The sequence below is a fragment of the Mus caroli genome, chromosome 15 (assembly GCF_900094665.2).
Source record: "Mus caroli chromosome 15, CAROLI_EIJ_v1.1, whole genome shotgun sequence".
NCBI classification, from domain to species: Eukaryota; Metazoa; Chordata; class Mammalia; order Rodentia; family Muridae; genus Mus; species Mus caroli.
The window spans coordinates 94,671,797-94,698,840 of NC_034584.1; the positions used below are offsets into that span (position 1 = coordinate 94,671,797).

The window sequence follows — 27,044 nt, forward strand, 5'->3', positions numbered from 1 at the left end:
CTATGAGACTCTGATACAATGTACTTAGAGCAGGTACTATGAGACTCTGATACAATGTACTTAGAGCAGGTACTATGAGACTCTGATACAATGTATTTAGAGCAGGTACTATGAGACTCTGATACAATGTATTTAGAGCAGGTACTATGATAAAATTCTTTTGCTTTAAAATATCCACACTGTTGACAATTCAACATGGTTTTGCTTGTCCCTTTTTCTGTTATGTTAGCCAGAGCTGCCTTAGAGTAAGAGTAGCACACAGTGTCCGAGAATCATTACTATCCCCCTTTCCAAGACCCTCAGCATTCAGGGAAGGGGCTGCTTTTAGCCAGGCAACACATTCGCTAGCAAGTTCACCGAGCTCCATGCTCAATAAAATGAAAAGGAGTGAGTTCATCATCTGGCAGGTCCTTACAATACATCTGGCTGCACATCTGGCTGCTAGTCTGCCGTGTGGCTTTTGGCATATAACTTGGAGGGAGTTCAAAGAATTGAGTGACATTATAATACAATTCTTTCCAAGATAATATTTACATGAATAAGGGGCCCAACCCTTAAAATCGATTATGAGGAAGGAGCGTGGGTGAGTCATGTCTTCTTCTCCTCATACGTGACACTGTCAACAAACGGGGAAGCACGGAGTAAAACAACAAAACAGAACAGCCGTCTCATTGAAAGGTGTGCTTCAATAGCCACTTTTAAGTATATCGCTTGTCAAATATACACTAGATAGATAGATAGATAGATAGATAGATAGATAGATAGATAGATAGATTGTGTGTGTGTGTGTGTGATCAGTTACATTCATAAAAACTATAATCTGAGAGAAATTGAAAAATATCTCAGGGACTCATCATCACAGAAGGAAGTTTTAAATTTTAGAGGCGCTTTTGTTCAGAAAAGTATTCAGTGGTGATCAATAAAACACATGTAAGCATAAACATGCACTTTCATAAAATTTTGGAGGGAATGTGCAAAGAAAATATGCTGAAAGATAAAAATAAATGGAAAATTTGGTAAAGAGCCTTGAACACGTCAGTGCTGGGAATTATGTAATTTACAACTAACTAAATTGGGAAATAAATTATTTACAACGATTTAAATTCTGATTTTAAAAGGTGTTAGCGTGAAAGTAGAGGAGAGTCGGCTGACTAAACAGTGGTGTTTTCTAGTTCTATCAGAACTCCAGCAGGTTCCCATGGAGAGAGGGCAAGTTCTGATTTTGCTAGGTGGGCCCTGGAGTCCCAAGTTGGGTGGCGTTAAACGCACATTCTGTGGGAGCTGGTAGTAAGCACAAGAAACAGTGATTTGCAAGCAGGGTCCATTGGAGATCCTGGGTATTTGGGCAGCGAGGTGTGATTAAGAGTAAGATGTTTGGTAACAGACCAACCTCCCACAGGACTTTCTGGGTCCCGGTGTGGCCAGAGGACAGCAGGGGCACATAGGGCAGGGGGAGGCCATGTCTCTGGGCCGTGGGTCGCTGCTTGGTCTCACTCCTCTTTTTCTCTTTCTCTCTCCCTCGTCCCCCACCACACAGTCGCTGCTCAGCATCCCAGGCTCGCCCTTCCTTTCCCGACACAACAGCAAAAGCAGCATCTTCAGCTTCCGGGGTCCCGGGCGGTTCCGGGACCCCGGTTCGGAGAACGAGTTCGCAGACGACGAGCACAGCACAGTGGAGGAAAGCGAGGGCCGGCGCGACTCGCTCTTCATCCCGATCCGCGCCCGCGAGCGCCGCAGCAGCTACAGCGGCTACAGCGGCTACAGCCAGTGCAGCCGCTCGTCGCGCATCTTCCCCAGCCTGCGGCGCAGCGTGAAGCGCAACAGCACCGTGGACTGCAATGGCGTGGTGTCGCTCATCGGGCCTGGCTCGCACATCGGGCGGCTCCTGCCTGAGGTGAAAATAGATAAGGCAGCTACGGACAGTGTAAGGAAGGACACGGTGGGCCGGGCTAGGCATAGCAGCCTCCCCTCCTGCAGCCTCCTGCCTGCCTTCCTGGCCTCGTGGGCTGCCTTCCCTTCTCTCCACTGTCCCTCCTCGGTTTCCCTTTACTCGCCCTCAGTCTTCCCTCCTTTCCATAGTTTCTGCTTCATCTCCTCCTGCCTTTCCGGGCTCTTCCTAATTTACCTCTTTTCCCTTTCCTTCATCTAAGCAAATCAGGCCGCCCTCTGCCCCTCCCTATATACACACACGCTTTGATTGACTGCAGGACAGAATGAAAAATGACCATTTGCCACCACCAGTGAGTGACCTAGTCTGAGCTGGTGTGAAATCACTGCTTCTTTTCCGTCATCTTTTCCCGACTAGGAAAACAGCTTGGAATTTAAAGACTTTACTGTTTCTATTTAAATATATATTATTTTTGAGTTATTTTCTGCCCCTCTACAAGGATGAGACGTGATTTCTTTTTTCCAAAGAGAAATGATCATACTTGATGTTGGGGTGGAAGTTGTACCAGGCAAGCAAGCCAGGAGTGGTAAGAGAGAACTGGACCCAGAGTATCAGAATGGATTTGAATGGGGAACTGAGGAGCCGGGAAAGTGGGAGGTTGGGGCACGAACACATGCTTTATGGGGGAGGAAGGAAAGAAAAGAAAGGCAGAAGATAAATTTAAGTGGAGTCGATTGTCAGGCTCTGGAGGAGGAACACATAATAGCTTCAGAGAATCAATTGTCTAAGGGCTCAGTAACGGTTCCCTCTTTGGGAAAAGCCATCTCCACATTTCTTTAAATTCTAAGCTCTTTTTTAAAAGTTTTAAATTACTAGACCTCAGTAGTCCTAACCCTGCCTACTTCTGGCTTTTTAACGTCTGCGACTGGTGTGGGCCTCTTGAGGCAGCATGTTCTTCTAACGGTCTAACCCCTCTGTGCCTCTAACACAGCATGAAGACCATTAGCCCCTTAATTAGCATGGCGCATGTGGGAAAGGAAGCAGATAATCGTGGGCAATATATCTCTGGGTGATCTGTGTTAGGACTCTAGGAAGTTGTTGACTGTACAGATAAAGATCCGAAAGGACGGGGCTGGTATATGGAGCTTAGTGGAAGCAGAGGTATATCTAGCATGCCCATGGCCCTCCGTTCCCTCTAGCAGCACATGCTGGGTGGAAGGAAATGGAAAAAAAAGAATTCAAAAGTTGGTTTGAGTTGCCTCCTCTCTCTCTCTAGCTCTCTCTCTCTCTCTCTCTCTCTCTCTCTCTCTCTCTCTCTCTTTCTCTCTCTGCCCTTTTACTTAAAAGGAAAATGCCTGGTCCCTTAGACACTTAGTGATTTACAAGCTACAAATCCCCCCTCCCCCACCTTCTGTGGTTGTGGCAGAGCAGCTGCGTTTGGTTCTGGGCTCCAACCAGGGCCATCTACACACTAGACCAAAGCTCTCCTTCTGGGCTACACCTGTAGACCAGCCTATAAGTTAGTTTTAGAACCGTTACCCTCTGAACACCCAGTCCTTTCCTTCCAGTTGGTTTTAATGTCATCTCTGTCTACTCTGTTGGCCATTGCCCTTTTGGAGACCCAATTGTTTACAGTTACAATGAAAAGTAACGACAAACAGTGACTCGGTCCTGCAACCAGAGCGCTGGCCAAATAAACAAAGATATTACCATCTTATTACATTTTCATTTGATTTTCACTGATTCTGTAGCTAGGGTAAACTTTGAACTTGATACCCAGATACATATTCTCTGGGAAAACCAACAAGAGTGGACACCAGTGGAAAGTAAGGATTGGGTCACAGGGTGGCACAGCTGAGGCAGCTCAAAAATACAAACATTCAACGGCAAATTGAACTGTGATGTATTGATAAAGCTGCCTTTCCCACCCTCCCCCAGAGAAAAGGTATGAGAGATACCCTGGAAGTATCTAAACGTTAGCTTAGACATGATCAGGCTGGAGGACTGGATTGGGTTGGGTTGGGTTGGGTTGGGTTGAGTGGTTTCTGCTGTACTGTGTAGAAATGTTCAGTTGAGCAGATGGCGGTGCAGTAAGGTTTCTGTCCCTCCCTGTACTGTGGAGTACCATGTAGGCACTTAGGAGATTCTTTAAAATAGCCCTAAGTGATGTTGGAATGAAGAGCCCCAAGGCCAGGAGCTCAGAACTCCAGCACAACAGAAAGAGGCAGCAGGCAAGAGCATCATTATCATCCCCGAAGGCTTCATAGCCAAGGAAGCCAGAACACTTCAGTTATGGCTGATGCCTAATGGTGCAGGAAGATGTGTCAGTTATACTAACAGGCTCTCAAGAACCAAACAGACCAAGTAGGATGCATCTGCTATGTGGTGAGAGACCAAATCCACATGGAGACAGATGTGGAGGGGGAAAGACAACTGGTCAGAGGCTAGAGACATTCCCTGTGAATGAGTGAGGTATTTTTCCAACCTTGTGATTTTCTTATTTATGTATCGATCAACTATGTCCATATTCCGTGTGTGTGTGTGTGTGTGTCTGTGTGTGTGTGTGTGTGTGTGTCTAACCCAAGGCCGGCAATCACTCTATGACTGAGCTGCATTTCTTTCTATCCCTTGGGTTTCGGTTGCTTGCTTGCCTCAAGTTTTCACTTTGTAGTTCAGATTGCCTCACCCTCCTGAGCACTGGGCCTGCAGACCTGAGCCACCACAGCTTGCTATTGCTTAATTTTTGTGACCACACTGTAAAGTAAGTGATTTTTGTCTTCAGAGAGGGATTTAGTAACTTGGCGTAAGTGAAACTTGAACCGGGGTCTCTTGAGACCCAAGAGATCTTTCTGACAGTTAAAATATTAGCTTCTTTGCAAAGTTAGGGAAATAGTCATTTTTCCTAAAAGGAAATAACATCTTAATTCTTTTATGTGAAAACATTATCATTTTAATTATGAAATTTAAGGTATTAATTACTCATCTGGAAGCCTAGGCCAGATAAAGAATCACTGTCTCTTTAGGCTGAGATATATTGATCCTTACTATCAGATATGTTAAGAACGAACTTGTCTTCATACGTGTTCATGCTCTGGGGATTGGTATAGAAGCCACTCACTCTGTAGACCAGGCTGGCCTCGAACTCAGAAATCCGCCTGCCTCCACCTCCAGAGTGCTGGGATTGAAGACTTGAGCCACCACTGCTGGGAAAGGGAGAACAGAACCGTTGGTCTGGCGCACGCCTTTAATCCCAGATTTCTGAGTTCGAGGCCAGCCTGGTCTACAAAGTGAGTTCCAGGACAGCCAGGGCTACACAGAGAATCCCTGACTTCAAAAACAAACAAACAAAAACAAACAAACAAACAAAAGAAAGAAAGAAAGAAAGAAAGAGAGAAAGAAAGAAAAGGAAAAGGAAAAGGAAAAGGAAAAGGAAAAGAAAGCAGGTGCCACCAACAGCCCAGAACCCACTTAACTGAGAAATCTGTTGAGGGAGATTGCAAATGTCCAGGCTTTGTCTCCTGTGATGCTCAGAGCCCCCTCTCTGAGAGGGAGGTATTGCTATTGCCTTTGTTGTTGAAGAAACAACAGGGCTTAGGGAATTAAGCAGCCCCTCTCCCCTCCCAGACCACACAGGAATTAGTTAAGGTGCCCTAAGCCGTGTAAAGCTTGCTCTACCTTGAGACTGACGCTAAAGCACAAGCTCTCCTGACTGCTCATGGGACTCTGGGACAATTTATTGCTTGGCCTGTTTTTTTCTCTGTAAAAAGCAAAACCAAAACGGAGAACACAAAGCTGGAGGCCTTTGCGGCAGGGGCCACGGTGAAGGCTGGAAGTCAGGCTGCAGTGTCCAGGTGCTGACAGCCTGACTTTGCCTGCTCTGCCCGATCTCTCTTAGCCCAAAGAAGGATGGAGAGAGTTGTTTGCCTGACTTGGAAAGGGTGGGGCCTCTTCTTAGACCATATAGATCCTTTGAGAAAAGGAAGTTATGGTAGACTTATTTCAAAGCAGAACCCCACAGGAATTGTAGAAATGCTTGACTAGTTAATGAAATGGTGACTAGCTAATGGTTGTAATGGTTCTAAGGAAGCTTTTAAAATACTATAAATTTCAGTTATAAGAAAGTGATGGATGGCCCGGCAGTGGTGGCGCACGCCTTTAATCCCAGCACCTGGGAGGCAGAGGCAAATTGGATTTCTGAGTTTGAGGCCAGCCTGGTGTACAGAGTGAGTTCCAGGACAGCCAGGGCTACACACAGAAACCGTCTTGAGAGAGGAAAAAAAAAAAAAAAAAAAAAAAAAGTACCTGGCGGCAGATGAAGTTCAGTTGTGATTCCTCGTGAAAGCAAGTTAGTATCAGTATGAAGCTGTAGCTTCCTTGGGCAGATCTGGAGAAATGTGGGCAGGACTGGCCACCTGCAGATGTAGTCACATCTTTATGACAACGGCTCCAGTTTAAGAGGCTGGGCATCAGTAGCATCGGAGCATCCTGATAGACTTCGTGTTTGGGCTAAGAAAGATGGTGATGGAACTAGCTTGTAAGTGTGTGTGTGTGTGTGTGTGTGTGTGTTTCCTGGGATTCCAGGGTGTGTGTGCTTCTTGGGATTCCAGTGTGTGAGTGTGAGTGTGTATGTCCTGGGATTCCAGGGTGTGTGTGTTTCCTGTGACCCCAGGGTATGAGTGTGTGTGTGTGTGTGTTTGTGTTTCCTGTCACCCCAGGGTTTCATGCATGCTAGGCAAGCACTAAGTTTACATCACTGAGCTACAACTCCAGCCTCTTTACTTTCTTTTAGATAGAGCGTCACTGTGTAACTCGGGCCTTGAATTTGTGACCTTCCTGCCTCAGCCTCCCAGTGTGGGATTGCAGATGTGTGCCACAAAGCCTGACCAACCCAGCCCAAAGGTTGATAATCCACTCACCTCACCTCAGTGAGCCTCAGCTCCCCTCCCGTGTGGTAAGAGTTGGCAGCAGCTTCTAGAAGGGGTCACTTCCCAGAATCCCCAGGAGACTTAGAGATGAAAAGCCCACCATACAGCTGCTCTTTCTGAGTGAGTCTAACTTCGGTAGCCATGGCCTGACTGGAGAAACAACAGCCAGCATTGCTCATAAAAGTATAAAATGTGACAGCCGCTTTGGCCAGTCGTTCTTGCTGTTCATCAGAAAGTCACACAGCATTGTCTTGTGTCCCAGCAAAGCTGCTCCTGCCAAAAATTGAAGCAAGTTACCACAAAATAGGTACATCATTCGTCAGGTCACAGTCAGAAGTGGGACAACCCGAGTCCATCAGCTGATGAACAAATGTGTCCCGGCTCCAGAAAGGGGAGGAATTCATCTGTGAAGTAGAGCAAGGTTTTACGTACCGTGGACGAAGCTTTAAACAAGCTAAGTGAAGCTGCGTTGCAAAGGCCACACACCACATGATTCTGTTTAATGAAAAGCGGGCAAATCTGTCGAGACAGAAATCAGGTTACTGATTGGCCGAGCCTGGCAGAGCGTGTAATTAGGAGCGACTCCTGACGGAGCCAGCCGTTAGAGAGCGGTGATAAATAGTTAGAGTTGTACGGAACTAGCAATATTCTAAAGACCTGAAGTAAATCATTCATTTTAGAATGGTTTGAAATGATAATTTGTTGCGCGGATTTCCATTTCGGTTTTTTTTTTATTGGAAAAGAAGAAGTGAGAACTAAGAACCTGGCTTCTCAGCAGCAGCGTTCTCGACCTCAGAAAGAGAGGACATGCTGGGCCCGACCGCCCAACTTGGAGTTCTGTGCACTTGCAATCCAGCGGGTTGCATTTCCTAGGGATGCGCAGGGTTTTTCTCGGCATGACACCTGGTTCCATCTGTGCTTGGTGGTGCTTAGTGATGTCATTAGGCAGCTTCAGCTCTAGCTTATGTCATCGTAGGAGCTGCCCATCCTTGTGTTAATCAGTCTGAGCTGATAAATGCTAGGGAGAGCCTCTGCAGGCAGGCTGTGAGCAGGTTACCCGTGAAAACCTAGAGCCATGGTCTGCCAAAGGACCCAAGCCCCTGGATTATGGTGAAGCCCAGGGAGCCAGCCTCATTGGCCACTCCCTTAATTATTGTTTTCATTCGCAACTAAGGTCCAAGCTTACCAGAGCAAGTGGGTCATGCTCTCCCAGTCAGTCACGTGGGACACTCACCTTTATGAACCAGTAGCTTCCTCACGTCCATGGCCACGCCCAGTGCCTGCTTTTTCACCCAGTTAAGTCTCCGGCTTCTTGGCATGCCTGGTGTGTTGGTTTGTATATGCTTGGGCCAGAGAGTGGCACTATTAGGAGGTGTGGCCTTGTTGGAGGAAGTGTGTCACTATGGGCGTGGGGCCTAGTCCTAGCTGCCTGGAGGCCAGTCTTCTCTTAGAGACCTTCAGATGAAGATGTAGACCTCTCAGCTTCTTCAGCACCATGCCTGCCTGGATGCTGCCATGCTCCCCACCTTGATGATATGATACTGGACTGAACCTCCAAGCCAGCCCCAATTATATGTTGTCCTTATAAGACTTTCCTTGGTCTGGTGTCTGTTCACAGCAGTAAAACCCTAAGACACCTGGAGTTGCAGAGAAAATGCAAATGACAAGTGGTTATAGCACAATCTGAATTTTCAGCATGCGTTCTCTTTCCATAAGAGAGGATACTTAGACACATACTCTGTGGCCCAGATTCCCTGTCAAACCATTCACTGTTAGGTTGTTTGGCCCTGTGTAACTCTTACCCAAGAGTCACCAGAATTGCTGGTAAAAGGGGAAAGGACTCTCTGGCAGTTACAGATCACTCCCCTAATGCTAGCCTTACTACGTCAGGAGTCTGCCCTGCCTTGCCCCTCCCGGCCTGCTCCCTCATCCTAGTCTGGTTCCCCTACGCTGGGCGGCATTTCTTATCTGTCTTACCGTATTCTTGTTCATATGTGTCGTCTTGTAAAGTATATGATTTTCACCTTCCTATATTAAGCAAGGTGGTTTTTGTTTTTGAGATATACCCGGGTACGTAGTTCATTCCTTATTACTGCTGGATGGATCGCATTGCATAGATATAACACATCTTTAAGGGTGTTCCAGTTTGCAGCTGATATGAATTAGCTTGCTATGAGTATCTTTTATTGAAAACGGATTTTTTTAATACAGTATATTCTGATTATGGTTTCCCCTCCCTCAACTCCTCCCAGATGCTCCCTACCTCCTTATCCACCCATATCCACGCCCTTTCCTTCTCTCACAAGGAGACAAACACCTAAAACAATTACTACTAATAATTCAATATTATTAATTAATTAATTAACAAACAGAAGAAAAAGAGCCAAAGAAAAAGCCCAAGAAGCATATGTGGATGCGGACACACACACACATACACACAGACACACACACAGGTGCACACACACACACACACACATATACACACACAAAGAATCCCATAAAAACACAAAACTGGAAACTATTATACACACACACACACACACACACACACATATATATGCAAAGGGGCAAAGGGCCTGTAAGGTCAAGACAGAATAAAGTTCTTTTTTTTTTAAGTTTTTAATATTTTTTATTACATACTTTCCTCAATTACATTTCCAATGCAATCCCAAAAGTCCCCCATACCCCCCCCCTACTTCCCTACCCACCCATTCCCATTCTTTTGGCCCTGGCGTTCCCCTATATTGGGGCATATAAAGTTTGCAAGTCCAATGGGCCTCTCTTTCCAGTGATGGCCGACTAGGCCATCTTTCGATACATATGCAGCTAGAGACAAGAGCTCTGGGGTACTGGTTAGTTTATCAGAATAAAGTTCTTGCTCTCTTCTCTTGCTCCTGTTCCCTTACCATTTTCCCCCTCTCTCCCCGTTCCCCTCCCCTCTCTCTATGTGCTCAAGGCCGGCCTCTCTCTACTCCTTCTCTCTCTCTCTCTCTCTCTCTCTCTCTCTGTGTGTGTGTGTGTGTGTCTCTGTCTTTATTACCCCCTCAACTCCCCTCCCCATGCCCTAAATAAACTCTATTCTATCAAGAGAGAAAGAGAGAGAGCCCTCACAAAGCATTATGAAACAAAACCCCTCAAAAAATGCCATTGAATTCATGTTATGTTAGCCATCTACTGCTGGGCATGGACCGGCCTTGAAGAGTGGTTTGTAAAATCAATGAGATTCTGTTGATGAAAACCAATTTTTCATTTGCAAGCAGTTGTAATTGGAGAAAGCTTCGAGGTTAGGGTCACGTCCACTTCCTCTCTCAGCACTTTGACCCCATCAGGTTCAGACCTGCACAGGGCCTGTGCATCCTGCCACAGTCTGTGTGTATCTGTCCTGCCTGGTCCCCTTGTTGTCCTCCATCCCCTCTGACTCTTACCGTCTTCCCAGCTCCAGTTCCACAGGGTTCCCAGAGCCACAGGGCAGGGATTTGATGAAAAAAATCTCATTTAGGCCTTAGTGTTCCAAGGTCTACTCTCTGTACAGCGTCCAGCTGTGGGCTCTGTGTTCCCCTCTAATGCAGGAGGAACCTTCTCTGAGGATGGCTGAGCAAGAATCTATGAATATAGCAGATGCTGTCAGGATTCATTTTGTTGCTATATTCCTTTAGAAGAATGGTAGAATTCAGTTTTCCCCCATGTCCCTGGCCTATTTAGTCTCAGGTCCTTGGCCACCGAAGCAGTGTCAGGGATGGGTTCCATCTCATGAAGTGCGCCGAAAATCCAGTCTGATCCATTGGTCTGCAATAGCGGGTCTTGCAGGCAGGTCACCGTTGTAGATTGAAGGGCTTGTGGCTGGGTTGATGTTCACCTGTCTCCAATGGTAGCGTAACGAGCTCCTTCCATAGCCTTGGAAATAGTCTGGGTTCGGCTAACAATTATATTAGCTGTAACCCATTTCCAGTACTGGGAGCTTCATTTGGTGATGGGGATGTCCAGTTGAGCCTCTGTCTCCTGTGCTATTTGGCAGTTCCATTTAGATCACTTTTCTGTGTATGTATTTAGGAAGCTTGTACAGTACCGGGTTTCCACAGGGGCCCTCGAATGGCCCAAGTTCTAGCTCCATCCATGTACTTTTGAATTTCATGATTTTATATTTTTAACAGCTGAGTAATAGTCTACCGTGTAGGTGTTCCATGTTTTCTTTATCTATTTATCCACTAATAGGCATCTAATCTGTTTCTACTTTCTGGCTATTATGAATTGAGCAGCAGTGAACATGGTTGAGCAAGTGTGTCTGTAGTGGGATGTAGAGTCCCTGAGGTATATGCCTGAGTGGTATAGCTGGCTCTTGAAGTAGATGTAGGCCCAGCTTCCTGGAAAACCACCACTCTGCTTCCCATAGTGGCTGAACGTTTGCAGCCCCACGAGCACTGGATGGGTGCTCCTCTTACTCCACGTCCTCCCACAATGGATGGGTGCTCCTCTTACTCCATGCCTCCCCTCCCACTACCACCACAGTGGATGGATGCTCTTCTTGCTCCACATCCTCCCTCAGTGGATGGGTGCTCCTCTTACTCCACACCCTGCCACAATGGATAGGTAAACCTTACTCCACATCCTCCCACAATGGATGGGTGCTCCTCATACTCCATATCCTCCCACAGTGGATGGATGCTTTTCTTACTCCACACCCTGCCACAATGGATGGGTAAACCTTACTCTACATCCTCCCACAATGGATCGGTGCTCCTCTTACCCCATGTCCTCCCAGCATGAGCTGTCACTTGTGTTATTGATCTTTACTATTCTAACTGGTGTAAGATGGAATCTCAAAGAAGTTTTGATTTGCATCTTCCTGATGACTAAGGCTGTTGAACATTTCTGTGTTTCTCAACCATGTGTGTTTCTTCTTTCAAGAATACTGTTTAGATCCGTGTACTCCATTTTAATTGAGTTGTTTTCTTGATGTCCTTTTTTTTTTTTTTTTGTAGTTCTTTAGTTGACTTTAAAAGGTTTTTTTCCCGTTCTTTTTTGTCTGCTCTTTAGTCAGAATGATGGGGTGTGTCCTTTGCAGTACAGAAGCTTTTCAATTTCATAAGGTCCCATTTATTAATTGTTCTTAGTGCCTGTGCTATCAGTGTTCTGTTCAGAAAGCCTTCTCCTGGGTAATGAGTTGAACACTATTCCCGTCTTTCTCTTCTGTTTGAGTCAATGGATCTGGCCTTTGTTGAGGTCCCTGCTCTCCTTCAGTTATCTTATTGCTTTAGCTAAGATGTCGAGTGCTGTAGTTGACTAGATATGGAGAGAGTGGACAGCCTTGTCTTGTTCCAGATTTGAGTGGAAATGCTTTGAATTTCTCTCCATTTGGGTTGATATTGGCCTTGGGCTTGCTGTAAATTGCCTTTATTATGTTGAGTTTTGTCCCTTATATCTCTAATATCTCCAGGACTTTTATCTTGTTAGATTTTGTCAAAGGCCCTTTCAGCATCTGAGATAATCGTGTGGTTCTTACCTTTCAGTTTGTTGGGTTACATTTACAATTTATATATGTTGAACCACCACTGCATCTCTGGGTTGAAGTTTACTTGATCATGGTGGATGATCTTTTTGATGGATTCCTGTATTTGGTTTGCAAGTATTTTATTCAGAATTTTTGCATCTATGTTCATAACAGAAATTGGTCTGTAATTCTTTGTTAGGCTTTTATGTGGTCTGGGTATCAGGTTAACTGTGACCTTGTAAAAAGAATTGGGCAACGTTCCTTTTGTTTTTATTTTATGGTGTAATTTGAATATTGGCATTCACTCTTTGAAAGGCTGGTAGAATTCTGAGCTAAGCCCATCTGGCCCTAGGCAGGTTTGGGGGGAGTTTTTTACTGACTGCTGTTTCCTTAGGGGTTACAGGGGTACTTAAACTGCTTGTCTGATCTTGATTTAACTTTGTAAGTCATATCAACAAAATTGCCCATTTTTTCACGTTTTTTAAAAATTTGGTTGTGTATATAGGTCTGAAAGTATGTTTTTATAATTTTCTGGATTTCCAGTATCTGTTGTCACATTTCGCTTTGTCTCTAATTTTGTTAATTTTGATCTTCCCCCTCCATCTTTTAGTTAATTCGGCTAAGCGTTTGCCCAGCACTGAGTTTTCTCAAAGAAACGATTCCTTGTTGCATTGATTTTTGTTTGTTTTGTTAGTTCTATTTTATTGATTTCAGCCACCATCTTCTCCTCTGGGGCTTTAGTTCTTTGTTTTCTTCTAGAGTGTTTAGGTGTGAGGTTAAGATACTACTGTGAGATCTCTCCAACTTTTTGATGTAGGCAACTTAGTGCTATGAACTTGCCTCTTAGAAGCACCTTCATTGTGCCCCACAGGTTGTGTATGGTGTATGTTTTCATTTTCATTCAATTCTAAAAAGGTTTTTAACTCTTTCTTAATTTCTATCTTGACCCTTTTTTTTTTAATCCAGTAGAGAGTTGTTCAGTTTCCCTGAGTTTGTAAGCTTTCTGTTGTTGTTGATATCCATCCAGCTTTAGTCCATGGTGGTCAGGTAAGATGCAGGGAGTAATCTAAATTTTCTTGTATTTGTTGAGATTTGCTTTATGTCCAAGTATGTGGATATCAGTTTTGAAGAACGCTCTGTGAGGTTCAGAGAAGGGGGCGTATTCTTTTGTGTTTAGGTAAAGCATCCTGGACGTATGCTAGGTCCATTGGTGGGGTCGCTTAGCTTGAGCATGGCTGTTGAGTTTTTGTCTGGGTGACCTGTTTATTGGTGAGATTGGGGTATTGAGGTCATAAGTGTGTGGGGTCAATGTGTGACTTAAGCTGTGGTGGTGTCTTTGTTTTTTTGTTTTTGTTTTTTGTTCTTTTGTTTTTTTGGCTTTGGGGGTTGTTTTGTTTTTTAATGAACTTCAGTGCCCTGTGTTTTGTGTATAAATGTTCAGACTTGCAACATCCTCTTGGCAGAATTTTCCTTGGAATTTATAGGATCCTTCCCTATCTCTTTGGATTAGCTTTGGTTTGAAGTCTATTTTGCCAGGTATTAAACTGACCAAACTGATGTGTGTCTTGTGTCCATTTGGTTGGAATATCTCTATCCATCATTTTACCCTGAGGTAACGTCTGCCCTTCATGTTTGATATGTTTCTTGGATGCAGGAGAAGGAGCCCGTTTTCCCATTCATTTACTTTTTCCGTGTCTTTTTATTGGGAATTGATACCATAGATGTTGAGAGTTATCAGCGAGCAGTGTTGGTTGATTGCTGTGGTATGAGGATCTTTTTCCTCTACTCCTTAATTGCTGCTCTGAGATTATTTATTCCTTGTGATTTCATGGCTGTGGTTGACCTCTTTAGGTTGAAGTTTTTCTTCTAGTGCCTTCAGGAGAGCTGGATTTGTAGATAAATACTGCTTAAATTTAGTTTTATCATGGAATATCTTGTTTTCTCCCTCTATGGTTATTGTAAGTTTTGCTGGGTTTAGTAGTCTGGGCTGGCATCTGTGGTCTCTTAGAGTCTGCAGCACATCCGCCCAGGCCCATCTGGGTTTTAGGGTCTCCATTGAAAAGTCAGGTGTTGTCTTCAGTGCCTAAGATTCTGTGCCTGTTGCTGAGCTTGCTGCTGAGGCTCCTGTTCGAGTTCCTAAATTTTCTGTTTCCAGTTTCACCGATTTGTGCTTTCTCTAGTGATCCCATTTCCATTTTTTGTGTCTTGAACTCTTCTCAGCATTGCATTCCACCGTTTTGTGTGTTTTCATAGATTTCACTAATGGACATATTTGTTCATGTCCTCTCTCAGGCCCTTGAGCATATTCATAACAGCTAGTTTGAAGTCCTCGGTTTGTGGGTTTGTGCTTCAGCCATATGACATGCCCTAGGCCTCCTGTAGTAGGATGCTGCGCTCTATCGGAGACTACTGTCCTAGCTGTTACTGAGGACTCTCATGCCGGTATCTGGAGTGATTGTAATTCTAAGTGTTGGTTTGGTCTTGTCTTTGTGGTTTCTCTGTCCTCTCTGAGGAAACTGTGGTGGGTGTGAGTTTCCTGGTGGGGAGTGCTTCTGAGTCCCTGCCTGGTGTGGCCAATGGGAATAAGGGCAGACAGAACTTATTTCTGAGTATTGGGAGTGATATGCAGGAATGGGAATGGCTAGGAGGGCGGGGAGAGGAGGCTGAGAAGGTACCCTGCAGGGAGCGTAGCTGGTGCGTCAGGAGGATCTGAGAGCGCACAGGGAATAGAGGAAGAGAGGGAAGACAGAGAGATGGGGTGAGGAAGGGGAAATTGTAGGAGTGGGTCAGCTTAGTTCCCTGGGAGTGGGGGCAGAGATAGAGGAGCGGCTGAAGCAGGTAGGGTTGGTTAATCTGGAGAACTGGAGGGGAATGAAGAGCTCCCACGTGATTTCAAGGCCTCCGTGGCCTGTGTGTGTGTGTGTGTGTGTGTGTGTGTGTGTGTGTGAGAGAGAGAGAGAGAGAGAGAGAGAGAGAGAGAGAGAGAGAGAGAGAGACTGACTCTCACTGTATGGCCCTAACCATCCTAAAACTCTGTGTAGACGAGTTTGGCCTTGAACTCACAGAGATCCTCCTGCCCCTGCCCCTACCCCCTTCTGAGTACTGGGATTAATGGTGTGCACCACCACACATGGCTGAAAGTTTTCTTTTTTGTTAAATACCTTTGTGGTGAAATCCTGGGGTCATGATAAATTATGTTTAATGTTTATGAGAAATTACAAACTAGTTCTCTAAAGTAGTTATGCTATTTTTTTTTAATCCCAGCAAGTGTATTAGAGAGAGCTTTGTTAGTCTTTGATTCATTTACTTTATATATTTACCTTATAGTGCTGGTGATTGTACCCTAGACCTCATGCATGCTAAAGAGGGAGCAGGAAGCTGCCACTGAACTATACCAGCTCCTGTCTTTTAGTTTTAAAGGAGGCTGGTTTTACTAGTTGTCCTGGCTGGCCTAGAACTAAGCAGGCCTTGGTCTCACAGACATCTGCCGGCCTCTGCTTCCCAATTGCTTCCTTTTTTTTTAAGTACATGAATTTTTTGTTATTTATAGTTTATAAAAAAAATTGATCATATCGAGGAGGTCAGCATGGCATGAGAAGCAGATCCAGTCATGTGTAAACTTGTGACTCCTTACGTGAGGGAAGCACCGCTCTTCCCACAGCAGAGCAGCCGCTGTCCAGCGCCTATTTGCAGGCGTGGCACCGAGAGCATCTAGAACACAGCTCTTTCTCCAGGAGCCCACCCAGGGCCACAGCCACCGTGTGCTCCAAAACACACGAGGCTGGGGCATACAGAGAGGCAGAGGCAGTTGGGCTGTTGAAATGTATCCTCGTTTTTTTTTTTTTTTTTTTTGGTTTTTTCGAGACAGGGTTTCTCTGTATAGCCCTGGCTGTCCTGGAGCTCACTTTGTAGACCAGGCTGGCCTCGAACTCAGAAATCCGCCTGCCTCCGCCTCCCGAGTGCTGGGATTAAAGGCGTGCGCCACCACGCCCGGCAGTATCCTCGTTTTTTAAAGCTTTATTTTTATTATTTTAATTATGTATATGTCTGTGGATCTATGCCCATGAATGCCAGTACCCAGAGTTTCAAGGCAGTGACAGGTATTTGTAAACCACCTGATGTGGGTGCTGGGAATCGAACTCTGGTCCTCAGGAGGACCAACCGTGTGTGTTCTTAGCCACTGAGCCGTCTCTCCAGTCTGTATATGGCCTCATTAGCACGATGTTTAAGATTTTTGGATGATTGCTAACTGGTTGTTGTTTTTTCTTGAGTTGCTATGGTTGTTCTAGATATAGATTCTTTTTTTTTTTAAAGATGTGAATACACTGTTGCTGTCTTCAGAAACACCAGAAGTGGGTATTGGACCCCATTACAGATGGTTGTGAGCCACCATGGGGTTGCTGGGAATTGAACTCAGGACCTCTGGAAGAGCAGTCAGTGCTCTTAACTGCTGAGCCATCTCTCCAGCCCCTTAGATAAAGGTTCTTTAGGACAAAATTTTAACATTAGGGTTTTTGTTTTGTTTTGTTTTGTTTTGTTTTGTTTTGTTTTTGGTATTGCTTTCTGTATCTTGTTTACGAGCTCTGCTTCTGACTCAATGCTATGAAAATGCTTTTAATGTGGCTCTTGATTTCATATCCACATCTCTGATCATCTCAAATTAATTTCATATAAATAAGGACTTATAAAATGAGGACTAGGCTGGGTGGCTATCCTGCCTCTCAGCAGCTCTGGTCAAAGCTCTCCTCTCCTGGCATGTCGGGACCTGCTCACATGCATTAGTTTATATACTGTGAGCCTATTTCTAGAGTCCACTTCTCAACTTATGCCAATACATGCTAACCTTCTTCATTCTCACCTCATGGGAAGTTCTGAAATGGGGCAGTACAAATCTTCTAAACTAAAATCTACATGTATTTAAAGATGTGTAACAGAGTCCTTCAAAAGCTTATTTTAATCTTCTGATTCTTTTTTTTTTTAAGATCCCCTTTCTTTCCCCAGCCTTTATATGTCCTTATTAATTTCACACTCATCAGCTTCTTCCTAAAAGCCTTGACTTCTGATGGGTGCAACGCTAGACTGACGAGTCCACTTAAAGAGGGCGGCCATCAGAAGTGTTTGCCCAAAACAACCAAGATTATTTTGTTGCTGACCTGACATGCTTGTACAAACATGTCCTTTTCTGTGCTGGAAATGGTGACTGTCTGCCCAAGCCACCATGGAAGGAGCACACGGGTGACATAATACAGGGACAGAATGGTTAGCCGTCCCTTTGTACAGGACAGAGAGGGGCGGAGCTCCCTCCAGACAGGAAACAGCAGCTGGGGAGGAGCTCGGCCTCCTAAATTTCAGTCACTGGTGAATTTCAGTTTTGTCAAGCAAGCCAATTCTAGCCAAATGTGTGACTATGAGACTAGGACCGGGGAACACAGGATCTGTTCCCATCTCCTTGTCCCCGGGGGCTGTGGCATTCCTGCTTAAGGCCTAACCAGAGGAGGTGTTTGGGTCCCAGCCAGATTCTTAGGTTCATTGAAGATCGGGCTAAAGTCAGATGACTTGGTCTCCGCCATAGAACTAAAGATCATCTGTGGCCAACTTATGAGTAGGATTATAGGGGCACGAGTGGTTTGTTGTTTGTTTAAACGTCTTTCAGAGCAGGATTCAAATTCAGTCAGAAAGTGGCTATTTACTCTCAGATGTTTGTGCTGCTGCCGCAGACAGCATCTTGCAGGACTCATGGTTGTGTAAGATTTGTGGGGACTCAAGCCAGACCAAATTCCAGCCTGGAGAGGAGAGGTGGGCATGAAGCCCACCCCTGGCTGAGGAGCTCCTGGGATTTGATAGCTGCGTGGGAGAGGAAGCAGGGGACACAAGGTTGGGCAGGCAGGGAAGAAGGTGAGCGGATCCAGGGGAAGTCGGGAGAGGGAGTGCACGCAATCAAACCACCCTGTACGAAATTCTTAAAGAACTAGTTAAAAAAAATATATATATATATATACATATATATGTGTATATATATTTAAAAAGCCATGCAGATGGGGATGGAGAGGTGGCTCAACAGTCAAGAGCACTGGCTACTTTTCCAAAGGTCATGAGTTCAATTCCCAGCAACCACATGGTGGCTCACAACCACATCTGTAATTGGATCTGATGCCCTCTTCTGGTGTGTCAAGGACAGTGTGCTCATATACATAAAATAAATAAATAAATAAATCTTAAAAAAAAAAAAAAAAAGGCCATGCAGATGATAAGGCTCTTGCTCACGCTTGACTGTCAATCCACTGGGGCCCAAGCCTTATGTTAGCCATATACCACTCACCCTATTTGCTTTATTTTATTTTATTTCTCAGGCAACAACTGAGGTGGAGATTAAGAAGAAAGGCCCTGGATCGCTCTTAGTCTCCATGGAACAACTCGCCTCCTACGGACGGAAGGACAGAATCAACAGTATAATGAGCGTTGTCACAAACACACTAGTGGAAGGTGTGTGCCCTGTCTTACCTATCGGAGCAGCTGAGCTGTGAGTGTGTAGTGTGTGTGGTAAATACAGCCCCGCCCCTTGTAAAGCCCGGTAAGCCTTTGGAATAGATCCCACCACATACAGAAATCAGGGTCGCAAATTGTCTTCCCAAAGCTGCGTGTAGAGAATCAAATGAACCACTTCAGACCTGCGAGCAGCATCACACACAGGTGAGACAGAGGGAAGAGCCGCAGGGAATGAATCATGAGAGGATCTCAAGTAGCTCCGGGGAAACCACCCTTCCTGGCCTCGGCCTCACGGGTACCTTCCTCCTCTACGCTCTGCTGACCTACTCTACAGCCCTTTAGGTTTTCCATGAAGGAACTTGTACATGTGTTAGATCGTCCCTAGCTGGCAGTCTCTGAACACCTCCAAAAGCCACAAATATGTGAAATGTGTGGCTACAACCCCGAACCCTAAGCCTCTCTTCGGGACTTGGTTCACAGGGAGTGAGCAGCCACTTTTGCATCATAACTGTCTGCAGGGTTGTTGCTGTGAAAGCTGATTTCTCTGGGCTGCATGGCTTCTCCCTGACACAGCTTGGAACTGCTGGGAGCTTCCTTTAGGCCGCGGTACCCCTGGCATGTTCCAGCCTCTCTGCCATTCTGGTTTATATCTCCAGGCTCTGCTTGGAGGTCAACTCGGGACCTAGCGTCCCTCACAAGGATCCTCATTGGTTCTGTTTGTATTTTACTCCTTTGGTATGGGTTCTAGCTGAGTCTGGCTGTTTCTGAGGCTTCAGATATCTGGTCTCATGGTTCACTCTGCCAGGCTAACTCAGCACCAAGCACAGCCCCCGAGATGATGGTGTGGATCATTGGCTTGCTAGCCTCGGGACACATTTTCTGAGTTGTTTAAGCTCACCGTGTGTGTGTGTGTGTGTGTGTGTCTGTCTGTCTGTCTGTCTGTCTGTCTGTCTTACTCTCTGTGTGTTGGGATAGGGGTGCCATGGAAAGAGAACCCCTAAGAAACCTCTGTAATAGCATTGGTATCCCCAGAGGTGCAAATAATGAGAAATAGCACTGGGCATAAGAATATCAAGTTGAACAACATTCTTTCAGCTACCTGAGCAGCCGCCGTTCACGCTGGGTTTTCAGTTCCCGCAGAGGTCAGTGACTTCTGGGTTTTCAGTTCCTGTTGAGGTCAGCATTTGATAGAGTGTCTTCAAGCTTTGCAGCATGTGTGCTGAAGTTTCAGGCAAACTGCTGCAGACTGTAAGAACTACAAGCTGAGGAACACTAGCTTGAGGATTTTGGCTAATTTTATTTATGCACTTAGAGCCCAAGACAGACTTTTTCCAAGTGTGTGTGACAATTGAGACAGAAAATCAAGCTCCCTCAGATACATTCATTATTGGCAGGGACACCGTCACAACAGAATGATCTGTTCAGCACAATGATTACTGATTGCTCATTGCAGTGGCCTGGCACAGGGTCTGGCCAATGTGGAGACTCAAGCAACACCGTTAAACTGGCTTTGCTGTGCCTGGGGCAGTGGAGTATTGGTGTGGTATCACTTCCGGAGACTTTGATTGAATGTGAGCATGGGACACTTGTACTTTGAAAGCTGATTTTGTCTTCCTCCCTCTGCTCTACACATTCTCTTCTTTCCACTAGACATACACACATACACATACTCACACACATATTCACACATACACACACACATACACATACTCACTCACACGCATTCACACACATACACACTTACATACATACACACTCTACACACTCTCTCTCACACACACACACATATTCACATACACTCACACACATACACACTCATACATACCACACATATGCATACACACATACACATACACTCACACACTCACACATATGTATGTACACATATATGCGTGTGCATGCATGCACATGCTTGCACATGCACGCACACACACACATTCACACAGGACAGAAGCATCACTCAGGGGATGGAGATGGCTGTAGCTGTAATTATGTTTCCTAAGGAAGAAAGCTATTCCAGCACTTCTCTGTTGGTAGGTTCGACTGTTCCCATAGCCTGTGCCTGTCCTATCACTACACCCTCCAGTCCTGTACCTTGTCTTGACTCCTTTAATTGAAGCTGAGGAGCTAGGACTGCTATAAGCAAAGAGCAGTGGATGGCTGCAACTGAGTAGTGTGAGCAGATTAACGACATTAACAAAGAGCCACTGGTTTTAACCACAGCCCTGGCTCTAGTTACTGCTTGCTACATTAAGAGCATTAAATGAATAATTATCCTGCTTCCAAGACTTGCAATTGGAAAGGTCTGATGTCATTTTAATCCAAAGATTTAAATAATTGCTTTTGAAGCCAAGAAACAGGCTCTTGCCTACCTAAAGGTTTAGATACCTTAGTGGAGAATTCTAGAATTGGTTCTTAAGAAGAAAAGCCTCTCTGCCCCTCCCTACCTGATCCTGTAGAAAACTCACTCAGCAGTGTCCTGTAAACTCTGACAAATCCCCAGCTAGCAGAGCCATGAGCTCTGGGAGGTGTCAGCACTGGGTCGGATGTCGGCTTGGAGGAGGCAGTGCTTTTAGTGCTGCAGTGTGACAATTCTGATTCCCTAGGGAGGAATGGTCATGGCCATTGCTGCCCCTCGAGCATCCATCTAGTCCCTGCTGCTGAAAACTGCCCAGGCAGTGGGCACTCTTTCCTGCGCAGCCAAAAACTGCTGGAAGTTTTTGAGTTGAGGAAAACTCTTGCCATAAACCTTTTGGTCCCTCAAAGTCACTGTCTTGGTGGACTGAGGGTGCACGTTGGAAGCGGTCTCCGGTATTCCTGGGGCTGACTCACAGGGCAACCCTTCAAAAAATGCCCAGAAGTAAGGCAGGAGAAAGACCACAAACTCCAGACACTCACCCCCTTAGCTCAGCTCATTCCCCAAACCCTGTGCTTTGCCACGGAGGCCTGTGGGGCTGGCGGATAACAGCAGAGAGCCGGTAAAAACATCAGATACAATGTATATCTGCTGTTCCTGTCACTAGGGAATCTGAGGCGGGAAGATCCAATGAACCCATAATGAGATCCCCATCCCCAAAAAAAACTGATAAAAAGAAACTAACAAGCCTTCATTGAGCCAAGGATCCATGAAACCAAGTATCCACTGAGACAAGGACCTTCACCTCCCACACTCACTGTGTTCTCTGTGGCACTGACCCACTGGGGCTTTCCTCAGCTCACTAGGGACTGGAAACAGCCTGCAGGGATCCTCTAGGTGGCCCAAAGGTAGAGAACCCCCTTACTGTCTGCTAAGACATGGAGACTAGTGCAGCGTAAGGTGCAGCAATCATGTCATCTCTCAGATGTGAACAGTCAGGGCTTCATCTTCCCCAGCAGAACCACTAAGCTGCAGACATTGCGAGAAGGGAGGAGATAAAAAAAGGAACGGAACCGAATTTCCAAATATGCACTGTAAGAATTTATGGAAATAAGAGAACCTTTTCGTTTTTCTTTTTCGGGGATGAAAACTAAATTTACCTTGGGAAAGGAGGGAGTTCTGCGGGAAGGAGGCTGAGGCAAATTCTCTTCACAGACTTCTTTTCCCACGCAGACTCCCACGTGGCTCTCACTGGGGCCCTTCAGTCTGAAAACCAAGGCAACCATTTTCTTAGCAACCAGGGAGCCAGTCTGATATCCAACCCAAGCCACCCCTCCCTAAAATAAAGTTATTGCCATGGGCCATGCCAGCTGGCTGGAGAAGGGGAAGCAAGCCGGTTGACCTCCCCTTCTAGACGAAGCATTGGAAATTTTTGTGTATTTTGTTTTTATTTGTCTGCTTACTTGATTGATGGTGGGTTTTGCTTTTATAGAAATCAGGGCTTATTATGCAGTCCAAACTAGTGCAGTCATTTACCCCAGGCTGGCCTCAAATTAATACATTAGTCTCCTGTATGCTCGGTTTACAGGAGTGCCCAGCTATGGGGAGGATTTCATTTTTATTTTATTGGTGTCACTGGGGTTGAAGTCCTGTGGACCCACTTCACTTCCTGGTCTTAAGGATGTCCTCCTGAAAGATTTTAAAAAGTTTATATATATATATATATATATATAGAGAGAGAGAGAGAGAGAGAGAGAGAGAGAGTTTATCATGGGGAGGGGAAAGTTAAGAGGGTAATAGAGGCAAATAAAGGCGGAGAGAGTAGAGAAGAAGAAGAAGAATAGAGGCTGGCCATGAGCATGGGGGGGGGGGCGCGGGGAGGCGGGGAATGGGGAAGGAGCAAGGGGACAGAGAGGGAGCAAGAAGCCAAGAGACCAAGAGAAGGAACAAGAGAGCAAGTTCAGCTTCTTGAAGAACATCTTCACTAGATGAGGAACTGTTTCATTTCCTGTAACTTGAGGAGGGTCTTGCAGTCCAAGCGAGCAACACGCCGAAGTTGGAGGTTGGTGTGGCCACAAGCTACGCAGCTCTCTGCCTTAGCTGTCTAATCATTCTTTTTATTTTGGCTTCCTACATAATCAGAGAGACCCTTTATTCAGTGTCTGTTCAGTGCTGAGAGTCCCACAGTTCTGGGGACGGACCTACGTGGCTCTAGGCTGGGAGCCTGGGAAGGAGGGCGTGTCTTGGACCGGGCTGCAAGCTCCTCCCCTCACAGTCAGCCAGAGCAGTTCCTGGCTGACCTTTCTGTAGGGGCCACATGAGGCGGTTGAAAAGCTAGGTCTTTCTCTTAAGAGAGATGGGACTAAGATGAAGTAAAGGAAGGGAAACAGAAAAGAAGTATGGAGGGGTGGAGAGAGATGCTACAGGAAGAGAAGGAAGCACCGAGAGTAGGAAAGGGGAGAGAGATGGAGGTAGGAAGAGAGAGAAAGGAGAGGGTGCACCCTGGGTAGCTACCTCAGCTCTGGCTGCAGCCTCACTGAAGGTAGGACACTACCCTGTGCTCTGGAAGCAGTAGACATGTGCATGGTGTCTGTCCATCCCTTTACTGCTAATGGAGAGGGCATTTCTGCCAGACACACTCACCAGAGCTCCCACTTTCTGCTAAGGGCCGAGGCACCTGGCAGATATTTTAGCTTGTTTAATTCCGTGTGTGTATGCATGTGCTTGTGTATGTGTTAGTGTAGGTCTGTACATGTGTGTGCAGATACACATCTGTGGTAAGGAGGCTAGGCTGGCTACCAGCAAACTCCAAGGGATCTGCCCACAGACATGCACTGCTGTGCTCAGCTTTTACGTGGGTGGTGGGGATCTGAACTCAGGGCCCAGTGCTTGCACAGTAAGCAAGTTACTGACTGAGCTGTCTCTCCCAGCCCCCAGTTTGTTTCATTCTTACCACTGCCCACCAAAAAGTGGCTTAACCTTTTTCACGGTCCTACAGTTAATAGCGAGTATCTGGTCTGGTATTATAGAGAAGGGACTTTCCCCTTTATCTTAATGTGAAGGAAACCTGAGAAGGGCCAGCAGACAAGCACCCTTTACTCACAGATTTAACAAAGACAACCACGTGTCCAGAGGAAGATACTCTGTATCCTGTTTTCTCTCTGTGCCAGTGGTTCTCACCCTTCCTTCCCTTTAATAGAGTTCCTCATGTTGTGATGACCCCCCCAACCATAAAATTATGTTTATTGTTACTTCGAAACAGTAATTTTGCTACTGTTATGAATCGTAATGTAAATGCCTGTGTTTTCTGCCGGTCTTAGGTGACCCCTGTGGGAGGATCCTTCACATCTCCCCCAGGGAGTCACAACCCACAGGTTGAGAACCACTGCTCCATAGTGAGGGCTCTCTCTGTTCTTTGCTCTCTCCAGAGCTGGAAGAGTCTCAGAGAAAGTGCCCACCATGCTGGTATAAGTTTGCTAATACTTTCCTCATCTGGGAGTGTCACCCCTACTGGATAAAACTGAAGGAGATTGTGAACCTGATCGTCATGGACCCTTTCGTAGACTTAGCCATCACCATCTGCATCGTTCTGAACACACTATTTATGGCAATGGAGCACCATCCCATGACGCCACAATTCGAACATGTCCTGGCCGTAGGGAACCTGGTAAGACAGAGCAGGGTCTCTGAGGGAATGACTTGAGTGTGGTATTGCTGTGGGGCTTTTCCTGGCATGGGAAGCTGGAATTTAGTTAACAAGGGGGTGATGGTTAATTGGAGACAAGGGCATCCATATGCCCTGGTGCCCGGGCTTCTGCTGGCAGCAGCACACCTTCAGCTGCATCTTCTCTGCAGAACTCTGAAGGCGCCTCTTAGAGCTGTTGGCAGGAAGCCAGCTACAGTGGCAGAGTGGGAGACAGGACAGTGGGTCGGTTCAGCACCCGCACCAGGACTTCTGAGTTGGTTTTGGAGAACACCCTCATCTGTTTCTCGTGCTCATCCCCGTGCTGCTCAGAACCCCCCCCCCCTTTCCCTGCCACCTTAGGTAACAGCCCCCTAAAAGAAGGGGTTCCCGCGATACCCTGCCTGTACTATGGGATCTAACCTCCCATATGCTGTTATTTATGAGGAACGTTCGATTCCAAACTGCTTTCCTCTCCGATCCAACTTCTGGGCCATCGTCCAGTTTCTGCTATTAGCTGATCCCTGCCAAGTTTCTTGTAACGTTAAGTCATATCTAATTATATTATTTAGAAGATAAAAGTATGAAGTTTTAAAACATCAAGAAGTCATGACTTTGGGTTATGTATTCCTTCTTTAGTACAAAGATGAGAAATTGTTGGTTTCTAATGGTTGGGACCCAGGCTTGAGCTCCAGTACCCGACGCTGGGTGCTTCAGCACACGTATAGTACCTACCACCAGCCCGTTGGCATCCCGACCACTGCCCTTCATATGGAAAGTCCTTCATACTTCCAAGACTGACAGCCTACATACCTGCATGTGTGCCCTGCTTGACCATAAAGCATCCTTTGAGCCCGCCTGGACACATCGCTCACACCCCCGCCCCATAGGCTTTCTCTAGCGTGGAAACTCTCTTCGCCCCACCCAGACCCTGACTCCTCACACTGTGCTACTTATCTGTGTACCACGACCCAGTCACTTACTTCCACCTGGCTCAAACCAGACCACATCCTCACCCTCCTGTTCTTTCAGCATGGGCCACTTCTCCTTAGGGGCACCCCATCCCCACCTTACATGGGGCCTTCCGCTCCCTACAGCAGGGGCGTTCTTCCTTACTCGTATCCTCCCTGACGACATGGTGTCTTTGCCCTGCTTAAGCTTCCCTTCTCTGCCAGCCCTACTTCACCCTTCAGTGTGGATACATTCCCATCCTGCTTGGCCCTCGGTGCCAGTGTAGGGTAGCTATCCAAGGCAGATCTTAGCCCACTTCTAGTAGCCCCTCCATAGTGGATAGAAGCCCCGCCCCCTGGCTCCAATAGCCATGCTGTTCATCCTCATAATCGTCTCATTCCTTCTGGAGGACTGGCTTCTGATGCTGGGAAGCAGGTTGCAGAGGTGCCCTGCTTCGCCCCAAGAGCCGGAACTGGCCCCTCCTTGTGGATTACAATACCGTTGCATAAAAAGTTCTCTGTAAAAATAATAATAATCGGCTGGGCGGCAGTAAACACCTTTAATCCTAACACTTGGGAAGCAGAAGTAGGCAGATCTCCAATTTCAAGGATAGTCTGGTCTACTGAAAGAGTTTCAGGACAGTCATGGCTTAAAAAAAAAAAAAAGTAATAATCAGTAAGAATCCTATGTGGGTAACCTGCAGTGAGGTATTGTGGGTCACCTACACTGAGGTATTGTGGGTAACCCACCCTGAGGTATTGTGGGTAACCTGCCCTGAGGTATTGTGGGTATCCTGCCCTGAGGTATTGGCCTTCAAGCCTCTGTCCTGTAATTTGGCATTCTTCCAGCATGTTACTTTCCTAAGGCCTGTGGAATAGGGTCAGCCTCAGGAAATGCACAGTGCTCTGTGTCGCAGAAGAAGCAGAGAAGAAGGGAGTGGTTCTTGCATACACCAAGCTATAGATGGATTGGCTGTTATACTGAGAGGTCAGAAGGAGACACCAAGTGTCCCACAGTGAGGGGGTTCCTTGGGAACATTTCATCCAATGGAACAGTAACGAGCAACAGAATGGATCAGGAAGACCATGCAACCGCTGAGATAGACATGCAACAGCTGAGATAGACATGCAACAACTGAGATAGACATGCAACCGCTGAGATAGACATGCAACCGCTGAGATAGACATGCAACAACTGAGATAGACATGCAACAGCTGAGATAGACATGCAACCGCTGAGATAGACATGCAACCACTGAGATAGACATG

General features: G+C 46.1%; 1 protein-coding gene across 2 annotated transcripts in view; it reads left to right on the top strand.

Annotated features, from left to right (window-relative positions):
* Window positions 1–27,044, top strand: part of Scn8a (sodium voltage-gated channel alpha subunit 8) — a 170,548-nt gene that overhangs the window by 110,547 nt on the left and 32,957 nt on the right. For both annotated transcript variants that reach the window (XM_029469723.1, XM_029469724.1), the window contains exons 12-14: window positions 1,538–1,894; window positions 18,652–18,784; window positions 24,572–24,810. In XM_029469723.1, coding sequence (XP_029325583.1) covers window positions 1,538–1,894; window positions 18,652–18,784; window positions 24,572–24,810 — 729 coding nt within the window. The remainder of the gene's footprint in view (window positions 1–1,537; window positions 1,895–18,651; window positions 18,785–24,571; window positions 24,811–27,044) is intronic.